The 10,473-nt window shown below is 37.3% G+C and overlaps 3 protein-coding genes and 1 pseudogene across 3 annotated transcripts in view; 2 read left to right on the top strand and 2 right to left on the bottom strand.

Annotated features, from left to right (window-relative positions):
• Window positions 1-669: 669 nt before the first annotated feature.
• Window positions 670-1,887, bottom strand: LOC119595322 (annotated as a pseudogene).
• Window positions 1,888-2,228: 341 nt separating this feature from the next.
• On the top strand, window positions 2,229-3,322 carry LOC119595321 (crustacyanin-C1 subunit-like). The gene is made up of 4 exons (XM_037944476.1): window positions 2,229-2,396; window positions 2,518-2,602; window positions 2,734-2,856; window positions 2,968-3,322. The coding sequence occupies exons 1-4, from the start codon at window positions 2,259-2,261 to the stop codon at window positions 3,213-3,215; spliced, it is 594 nt and encodes a 197-aa protein (XP_037800404.1). The 5' UTR covers window positions 2,229-2,258; the 3' UTR covers window positions 3,216-3,322.
• Window positions 3,323-8,575: 5,253 nt separating this feature from the next.
• On the bottom strand, window positions 8,576-9,881 carry LOC119595320 (crustacyanin-A2 subunit-like). Its single transcript, XM_037944475.1, has 3 exons — window positions 9,711-9,881; window positions 9,391-9,607; window positions 8,576-8,923 (listed from the first exon to the last, which is right to left on the bottom strand). The coding sequence occupies exons 1-3, from the start codon at window positions 9,831-9,833 to the stop codon at window positions 8,691-8,693; spliced, it is 573 nt and encodes a 190-aa protein (XP_037800403.1). The 5' UTR covers window positions 9,834-9,881; the 3' UTR covers window positions 8,576-8,690.
• A 343-nt stretch (window positions 9,882-10,224) lies between these two features.
• LOC119595319 (crustacyanin-C1 subunit-like) overlaps window positions 10,225-10,473 on the top strand; it is a 1,067-nt gene continuing 818 nt past the window's right edge. The window contains exon 1 of the mRNA XM_037944474.1: window positions 10,225-10,365. Within this exon, the coding sequence (XP_037800402.1) occupies window positions 10,228-10,365 (138 nt within the window). The 5' untranslated portion in view covers window positions 10,225-10,227. The remainder of the gene's footprint in view (window positions 10,366-10,473) is intronic.

Genomic DNA, 10,473 nt, shown 5'->3' with positions numbered 1-10,473 from the left:
CGATGTATTACAGTATCTTCATCACCATATCATTCTCATGAACGCAATTTTATCAAAACATGTCAGTAACATGCACTACGAACAGCGAACTGGTGTTTAAATCCCTTGCTCTGCTGACAGTTCCCGTTGAAATCCCCGAGATATCGTGTGTCGAAATATATTTACATGTGTGGATTTTGTTTTTGTCCTTTTGTCTATCTATAACTATCTGTTTCTATATGTTGGTGTACATAATTGCGCATACGAGTATATTTGTGACTACATACATACGCTAACATAATCATGTATATATATATATATATATATATATATATAATATATATATATATATATATATATGTGTGTGTGTGTGTGTATGTATGTAGACATACATACCTGCATACTCACACACTTGCACATATATAGATGTCTATATTTGTGTAGATAAATAATCAATCATATATATATATATCACGCGCAGACACACACACATATATATATATATATATATATATATATACATAAATATATATATACATACATATGTGTATATATATACATATATACTTATATATACATGCATATGTGTGTATGCGTGTTCATGTGTTAAGTGATATTTTACTGAACATGGAATTTAGGATTCACCTAGGATCATTCCTGTGTAACTACAGCTTTTAAAGAAAGATGACACCGTTGGTTTGTTCTTTATTATATCTTTGCACATTGTAATCAATGTTCTACTTACACTGTTCGTAGTTATAAAACACGCTCCTATATTCAAGTTAACAGGCTAAAGAGAAAAGGTTTGTTCAGGCCCTGTAGACGCATTCCGCGGTGTGGGGGACTGGCTTGAACGCAGAAACGTTGACTCCGTTGGCGCTGAACACGGCTGCGCACTTCTCGGTCGCCGGCCCGGAGGTCTGCGGAGTGCGGGAGTAGACGAAGCCAAACTCAGCCTTGTAACTGTCGAAGGCGATGCAGGAGTACACGCAGGAGTAGGTGTGGTAGTCAGTGGCGACCACTTGGAAAGGAGCGGCAAAAGCTGTGGGAAAAGGACGTGTAAGTTTGTGATGCATCGTGGATTATCAAAAGGTCAGGGAATATAAGCACACACATACATAATCATATATATGTGCGTATGTTTGTGTCTCATGTATACTGATACATGCAAACACATACATATATGCCCACCGATCAGAACTCAGTGCGTCATGACTGCGTTTTTATATAATACATTCCTGTTTTCGTTTTATCCTTAGCCTTATATATATAATATATATATATATATATATATATATATATATATATATATATATATATTATATATAAACACTTCAGATATATATGACATTCAATATGTATGCACATTTGTGTATGGGTAAAGTTACACAGGACTCTGAAACAGTTATTTGCAGTAAACACGCGTGAGATTACGGAGCCTTACCAGTGGGAAGTCAACGAGCATGTGTGCAGCTGGAAGTCCTTGGTCGGGTAGATCTTGCCCATCATCCTGAGGTAGTCGTTGGAAGGGCTAAAGCCAGCTGTGGTGACTTGGAATCCGTTGTCCAAGACTGAGTACTCGAAGTTGGAGTGGATGCAGCGAGTGAAGGGTTGGTAAGGGTTGTCGATGATGGAGGTCTGATACCACCGCCCAGAGTACTGTTGGGAAATCCACATAATGGTCACACATTGTATTTCAACATGTTAACTATGAACAGGTGTAAAAATTCGAATGAGGAAGTGTGAATAAACAGAGCTTTACCATGCGAAGGTCGAAGTTGTCCTGGATGGCCACATTTACACATTTCCCGGGGACCAGGAACTCGGGAATGGCGTCAGCCGAGACCACAGCCACGAGGAGAGAAGAAATTAGTACGGTCAGCATGGTGCTCTTCTGCTTGTCTTGCCTTCGACGACAACTAGCTAAGGAATGCTAAGGGCTAGGCTTTTATGCGCGAATGGCGGCGGAGGGCGGGGAGTGTTTGAAGGGGCGGGACTTACGAAACTCCTCCTAGTGCCACTGTTTCTTTTTGTCAATAAATAAACATTTTCTTTGTTGTTTTTTATGATCCTAAAGTCTTTTCGTCCCTAGGACATTGCAATGTATTATATCGGGAGAGGCAAAATGGTAATCAAGGAAAAGTAGATGTCTTTGCTAAGTATACAAAGTAATTGGGAGTGAAAGAGGCGGTCGGTGCTGGGCATCCCCCTCCAGGAAGCCTCCTGCTACAAAAGCAGAAGGAAGCAGCACGGAGCAGCACAAGATAATCCCTGGCAACATGAAGAGCTCACTGATAGTTCTTGCTCTCGTAGCAGTGGTCGCTGCCGATAAAATCCCCGACTTCGTCGTCCCAGGAAAGTGTCCTGCGGTGGACAAGAAGGCCCTCTTCGACTCGCAGAAGCCCAACTATCCTAAGGTACGTTGCCTTGGCGGGAGAGTCATACGGGCGTGGAGAGTTCTTTGATGAATCTGTAATTTTTTGACTGATAATTGACTGATAATTGTCGGTCACTGAACTCTTGTTCTTTATATTTCAGTTTGCTGGAGTGTGGTATGAAATCGCGCTCACAAAGAACCCATACCAGCTGCTTCAGCAGTGCGTGCGCAACGAATTTTCTTTCGGTAAGAAACCTCCGCGTTCATAATACTTCCAGAAGGAAGTGTCATGAACTTAGACCTTTAATTGTTGATCGATTGACATGTTAATAGCACGGATGCATTTCGTGTATACGAATGAGAAAATGTCTTTCCAGATGGCACCAAATTCGCCGCCAAGTCCACCGGCATCAACGCCGAAGGGAGCCTCATGCGGCGCAACGGACAGATCATGCCGATGCCTCTGGGAGAACCCAACCTCTCCATCGACTACGAGGGATGTGAGTATTTCCAAAGAGCACTTGTAGCTATGCATGGATGCTCTCTGTTTGTTCAAAGCAACTGAGCTGCTTGTTGACGGAGCTGACGACGCTTGATTCTTCTATTCACAGCCTTCATGGCGCCTTTCGTCATCCTGGACACGGACTACGAGAACTTCGCTTGCATTCACTCCTGCGTGGACGTGAGTCAAGGCTACTTCGCAGACTTCGCCTTCATCTTCTCCCGCGCCCCAAGCATGTCGGACAAGCAGCTGAAGCGCTGCGAAGCCGCCTTCAAGAACATCGGTTTCGACACCTCCCGTTTCACCAAGACCGTCCAGGGATCCTCATGCCCCTACGAGACTCAGCAAGCTCTCTGACCTGTTTTGAAAGAACGGAGCCGAGCGTGTGTTAATGAAGTGACTGGAAGAACGACTTAGTAATTACAGTAAACATGCTTACATAAAGACTTAGTAATTACAATAAAGATGATTTTCTAATTATTATTTTTCCGAAATCTCATTAACCTAACACAACAAAAGAAAAGAAAAGAAAGGAGATAATGAATAAAATAGAGCACATACAATCACAATCTATGAAAGCAACGCACAAGCCAAGCCTTAACAAAAGGAATGGGGCGAAGATATGCACTTTGTCTTCAGTACACCATTCTCACTTCTCTCTTCTCATACCAAATATTCTTATTCTTTAAAACTGAGAAATGTGGTCATAAAGATCATATTCGTGCGTATTGATAATTTCATTCCATTTTAATGTAAAATCTATAAAGATAACAATAAAAAAGAAAGAAAAAAATCGTTGCCAATCTTTATTTTTTTTCTCTATCTCTTTCACTTTGCAAGTGTGAACTTAGGCTACACAATCGTATGCAGACATCATCATTATTATTATTATCATTATCATTATATCATCATTATTATTATCATTTTCGTAATCATCATCATCATTATTATTATTATCATTATCATCATTATTATTATTATCATTTTCGTAATCATCATCATCATTATTATCATTATCATTATCATCATTATTATTATTATCATTTTCGTAATCATCATCATCATTATCATTATTATCATTATCGTAACTATCATCATTATTATCATATATGCATGTGTCACATTAGTTTCAATAGGCCAACACTACATCATAGTTTGAATAGTTTGTTTTCCAACTAATTTTAGTACAGTAAATCATTAAGTGTTTAATTTAATTTTTAACATTCATAAATACCTTAACTATTTGAACATAAAATAGCAAAATTAAAGTATCTGCTTTTCTCCTTAATATACATATGATATATAAAAGAAAGAGTGGTGGCAGGTAGCATTTTGATTCATTAATATAGTTTAATGATTAATAATTCGGTCTTCAAATCAGAATACTTTGTTGTGCAGGCCTAAGGCTGATATATATATGTTTTGTATACATACATACATATATGCATACATACACACACACACACACATATATATAATATATGCACACACACGTATATATATATATATATATATATATATATATATATATATATATATATATATATATATATGGAGAGGCACCTGACTAAAAGCTGGGACACCATAAACACTCACGGACAAATTTCCATTTCACTTTTTCCTTTAAGAAATACCGTTGGGAGAATAAGGCATCGACTTCATTAGTATTCTACGAAGGGCGGGACACAATGCTCTTACAGGTACACGCATATACGCAGTGAGTGAGTATGTGTGAGTGTGTGGTATGTGGTGAGTGTGTGTGTATGTGGTGAGTGAGTGAGTGTGTGAATGTGTGGTGAGTGTGTGTGTGTGTTTATGTGTGTGTGTGTGTAAGAGAGAGAGAGAGTTTCCATGTTCTTATGTATACATTTTACTGACAAAGGCTGAAAAAAAAATTATGATTTTACTAAGAGATGACTTATATTTATATTGGGCATAAACAAGCACAGTGGCGCATAAACAAAAATGAAATGAAACAGCCACAATACGAAAAGAAACCGAACTCCTCTTTAAACGAAACAAAAAACCCAAATGAATCAGTTTCATTTCTGTGTTTCGTCTGAAGAGACACTCTTAGCGATTTCGAAACTTTACGTTCAATTTCCCTCCATACTGTGGCTGGGTTTCCTTTCATATAGTTCGATAATATACAAGGCTATTCATCCCGTCCCTTTATAAACATGAATATAAACCCAAATAATCCCAGTGCAAGGGATATAACTGAAGCTTCCCGATGTATTACAGTATCTTCATCAAAATATCAAACTAATGAACACAATATTATCAAAACATGTTAGTAACATGCATTACTTTGTAGAATCTTTCATTTGCTTTGGAAACGTACTTGTCCCAACGACTAGCGAACTGGTGTTTAAATCCCTTGATCTGCTGACAGTTCCCGTTGAAATCCCCGAGAAATCTTGTGACGAAATATATTTACGTGTGGATTTTGTTTTTGTCCTTTTGTCTATCTATAACTATCTGTTTCTATATGTTGGTGTACATAATTGCGCATACGAGTATATTTGTGACAACATACATACGCTAACATAATCATGTATGTATATATATAATATAATAATATATATATATATATATATATATATATATGTATGTAGACATACATACCTGCATACTCACACACTTGCACATATATATATGTCTATATTTGTATAGATAAATAACCAATCAAATATATATATATATATATATATATATATATATATATATATATATATATATATATATTATAACACGCGCGCACACACACACACACATATATACACACACACACACACACACCAACACAATAATATATATATATATATATATATATATATATATATTATAATATGTGTATATAAATATATATGTATATACTTCGTCTTCTCCGGGGCGCCCCAAGCCTTCGGACTAAGCAGCTGAAGCGCTGCGAAGCCGCCTTCAAGAACATCGGTCTCGACACCTCCCGTTTCACCAAGACCGTCCAGGGATCCTCATGCCCCTACGAGACTCAGCAAGCTCTCTGACCTGTTTTGAAAGAACGGAGCCGAGCGTGTGTTAATGAAGTGACCGAAAGAACGACTTAGTAATTACAGTAAGCATGCTTAAATAAAGACTTAGTAATTACAATAAAGATGATTTACTTTTTTTTTTTTTTTTCGAAATCTCATTAACCTAACACAACAAAAGAAAAGAAAAGAAAGGAGATAATGAATAAAATAGAGCACATACAATCACAAATTATGAAAGCAACGCACAAGCCAAGCCTTAACAAAAGGAATGGGGCGAAGATATGCACTTTGTCTTCAGTACACCATTCTCACTTCTCTCTTCTCATACCAAATATTCTTATTCTTTAAAACTGAGAAATGTGGTCATAAAGATCATATTCGTGCGTATTGATAATTTCATTCCATTTTAATGTAAAATCTATAAAGATAACAATAAAAAAGAAAGAAAAAAATCGTTGCCAATCTTTATTTTTTTCTCTATCTCTTTCACTTTGCAAGTGTGAACTTAGGCTACACAATCGTATGCGGACATTATTATTATCATTATCATCATTATTATTATTATTATCATAATCGTAATCATTATCATTATTATTATTATCATTATCGTAACTATCATTATTATTATCATATATGCATGTGTCACATTAGTTCCAATACGCCAATACTACATCATAGTTTGAATAATTTGTTTTCCAACTAATTTTAGTACAGTTTTTAACATTCATAAATACCCTATTTGAACATAAAATAGCAAAATTAAAGTCTCTGCTTTTCTCCTTAATATACATATGATATGTAAAAGAAAGAGTGGTGGCAGGTAGCATTTTGATTCATTAATATAGTTTAATAATTACTAATTCGGTCTTCAAATCAGAATACTTTATATATGTTTTGTATACATACATACATATATGCATACATGCACACACACACACACACACACACACACACACACACACACACATATATATATATATAATATATGCATACACACACACACGTATATATATATATATATATATATATATATATATATATATATATATATATATATATATATATATGGAGAGGCACCTGACTAAAAGCTGGGACACCATAAACACTCACGGACAAATTTCCATTGCACTTTTTCCTTTAAGAAATACCGTTGGGAGAATAAGGCGTCCACTTCATTAGTATTCTACGAAGGGCGGGTCACAATGTTCTCACAGGTACACGCATACACGCAGTGAGTGAGTGAGTATGTGTGAGCGTGTGGTGAGTATGTGGTGAGTGAGTGTGTGTGTGTGAGTATGTGGTGAGTGAGTGAGTGTGTGAATGTGTGGTGAGTGTGTGTGTGTGTTTGTGTGTGTGTGTAAGAGAGAGAGAGAGAGTTTCCTTGTTCTTATGTATACATTTTACTGACAAAGGCTGAAAATTTTTTTTTTTACTAAGTGATGACTTATATTTATATTGGACATAAACAAGCACAGTGGCGCATAAACAAAAATGAAATGAAACAGCCACAATACGAAAAGAAACCGAACTCCTCTTTAAACGAAACAAATAACCTAAATGCATCAGTTTCATTTCTTTGTTTCGTCTGAAGAGACACTCTTAGCGATTTCGAAACTTTACGTTCAATTTCCCTCCATACTGTGGCTGGGTTTCCTTTCATATAGTTCGATAATATACAAGTCTCCTTTCATCCCCGTCCCTTTATAAACGTGAATGTAAACCCAAATTATCCGTTTTCGGGAGTGCTTGTTTAAAACGTCTATGGTATGATTTGTCAGAACCGCTTCATTTTAACGCCAGATGAATGCATCTATCATTATTATAATCATGTTCATCACTATCATTATCAAAGTCATTTATATCGACACCACCGTTTTCATTTTCATCCTAACCTTACATCAGTATACAGCTTTCTTAACACGCATAGCCATGGGTAAAGACTTAAACCATTATAGGTGTTTAGAGAAGCTTCACTCGGTAGTCAAGGAGAGTATAATACAGAACGATAATATGATATGATATTGCGTGGAAGGTGGAAGAGGTTGAATAAGCATTAAAACTTTCCCAATGCAAGGGATATAACTGAAGCTTTCCGATGTATTACAGTATCCTCATCACCATATCATTCTGATGAACGCAATTTTATCAAAACATGTCAGTAACATGCACTACGAACAGCGAACTGGTGTTTAAATCCCTTGCTCTGCTGACAGTTCCCGTTGAAATCCCCGAGATATCGTGTGTCGAAATATATTTACATGTGTGGATTTTGTTTTTGTCCTTTTGTCTATCTATAACTATCTGTTTCTATATGTTGGTGTACAGAATTGCGCATACGAGTATATTTGTGACAACATACATACGCTAACATAATCATTTATATATATAATATATATATATATATATATATATATATATATATATATATATATATATATATATATATATATATATATATAACACGCGCAGACACACACACATATATATATACACATAAATATATATATGTATATATATATATATATATATATATATATATATATATACATATGTGTATATAAATATATATGCATATACTTATATATGCATACATATGTGTGTATGTGTGTTCATGTGTCAAGTGATATTTTACTGAACATGGAATTTAGGATTCTCTTAGGATCATTCTTGTGTAACTACACCTTTTAAAAAAAGATGACACCAGTGGTTTGTTCTTTATTATATCTTTGCACATTGTAATCGATGTTCTACTTACACTGTTTGTAGTTATAAAACACGCTCTTATATTCAAGTTAACAGGCTAAAGAAAAAGGTTTGTTCAGGCCCTGTAGACGCATTCCGCGGTGTGGGGGACTGGCTTGAACGCAGAAACGTTGACTCCGTTGGCGCTGAACACGGCTGCGCACTTCTCGGTCGCCGGCCCGGAGGTCTGCGGAGTGCGGGAGTAGACGAAGCCAAACTCAGCCTTGTAACTGTCGAAGGCGATGCAGGAGTACACGCAGGAGTAGGTGTGGTAGTCAGTGGCGACCACTTGGAAAGGAGCGGCAAAAGCTGTGGGAAAAGGACGTGTAAGTTTGTGATGCATCGTGGATTATCAAAAGGTCAGGGAATATAAGCACACACATACATACACATATATATGTGCATATATTTGTGTATCATGTATACTGATACATGCAAACACACATACATATATGCCCACCGATTCAGAGCTCAGTGCGTCATGACTGCGTTTTATATGTAATAAATTTAGGAACTTCCTATTTTCGTTTTATCCTTAGCCTATATATATATATATATATATATATATATATATATATATATATATATATATATATATATATATATATATATATATATATATATATATATATATATATATATATATATATATATATATATAACTATTCAGATATATAGACATTCATATATGTATGCGCAATTGTGTATGGAAATGTTACACAGGACTCTGAAACAGTTATTTGCAGTAAACACGCGTTGAGATTACGGAGCCTTACCAGTGGGGAAGTCAACGAGCATGTGTGCAGCTGGGAAGTCCTTGGTCGGGTAGATCTTGCCCATCATCCTGAGGTAGTCGTTGGAAGGGCTAAAGCCAGCAGTGGTGACTTGGAATCCGTTGTCCAAGACTGAGTACTCGAAGTTGGAGTGGATGCAGCGAGTGAAGGGTTGGTAAGGGTTGTCGATGATGGAGGTCTGATACCACCGCCCTGAGTACTGTTGGGAAATCCACATAATGGTCACACATTGTATTTCAACATGTTAACTATGAACAGCTGAAAAGCTTCGAATGAGGAAGTGTGAATAAACAGAGCTTTACCATGCGAAGGTCGAAGTTGTCCTGGATGGCCACATTTGCACATTTCCCGGGGACCAGGAACTCGGGAATGGCGTCAGCCGAGACCACAGCCACGAGGAGAGAAGAAATTAGTACGGTCAGCATGGTGCCCTTCTGCTTGTCTTGCCTTCGACGACAACTAGCTAAGGAATGCTAAGGGCTAGGCTTTTATGCGCGAATGGCGGCGGAGGGCGGGGAGTGTTTGAAGGGGCGGGACTTACGAAACTCCTCCTAGTGCCACTGTTTCTTTTTGTCAATAGATAAGCATTTTCTTTGTTGTTTTTTATGATCCTAAAGTCTTTTCGTCCCTAGGACATTGCAATGTATTATATCGGGAGAGGCAAAATGGTAATCAAGGAAAGGTAGATGTCTTTGCTAAGTATACAAAGTAATTGGGAGGGAAAGAGGCGGTCGGAGCTGGGCATCCCCCTCCAGGAAGCCTCCTGCTACAAAAGCAGAAGGAAGCAGCACGGAGCAGCACAAGATAATCCCTGGCAACATGAAGAGCTCACTGATAGTTCTTGCTCTCGTAGCAGTGGCCGCTGCCGATAAAATCCCCGACTTCGTCGTCCCAGGAAAGTGTCCTGCGGTGGACAAGAAGGCCCTCTTCGACTCGCAGAAGCCCAACTATCCTAAAGTACGTTGCCTTGGCGGGAGAGTCATACGGGCGTGGAGAGTTCCTTGATGGATCTGTAATTTTTTGACTGATAATTGACTGATAATTGTCGGTCACTGAACTCTTGTT

This window comes from Penaeus monodon, chromosome 35 (genome assembly GCF_015228065.2).
Source record: "Penaeus monodon isolate SGIC_2016 chromosome 35, NSTDA_Pmon_1, whole genome shotgun sequence".
Lineage (NCBI taxonomy): Eukaryota > Metazoa > Arthropoda > Malacostraca > Decapoda > Penaeidae > Penaeus > Penaeus monodon.
The sequence above is the reverse complement of the archived record's forward strand: the minus strand, read 5'-3'. Positions and strand labels throughout refer to the sequence as shown.

What these genes read in the sequence shown, in the direction of transcription:
- LOC119595321 (XM_037944476.1), top strand. Translation starts at nt 2,259, where the DNA reads ATGAAGAGCTCACTGATAGTTCTTGCTCTCGTAGCAGTGGTCGCTGCC. An exon ending in AGAAGCCCAACTATCCTAAG is followed by an intron (nt 2,397 to 2,517) that starts GTACGTTGCCTT and finishes TTTATATTTCAG; the next exon opens with TTTGCTGGAGTGTGGTATGA. An exon ending in GCGCAACGAATTTTCTTTCG is followed by an intron (nt 2,603 to 2,733) that starts GTAAGAAACCTC and finishes ATGTCTTTCCAG; the next exon opens with ATGGCACCAAATTCGCCGCC.
- LOC119595320 (XM_037944475.1), bottom strand. Translation starts at nt 9,833, where the DNA reads ATGCTGACCGTACTAATTTCTTCTCTCCTCGTGGCTGTGGTCTCGGCT. An exon ending in ACAACTTCGACCTTCGCATG is followed by an intron (nt 9,608 to 9,710) that starts GTAAAGCTCTGT and finishes ATTTCCCAACAG; the next exon opens with TACTCAGGGCGGTGGTATCA. An exon ending in GCTCGTTGACTTCCCCACTG is followed by an intron (nt 8,924 to 9,390) that starts GTAAGGCTCCGT and finishes CTTTTCCCACAG; the next exon opens with CTTTTGCCGCTCCTTTCCAA.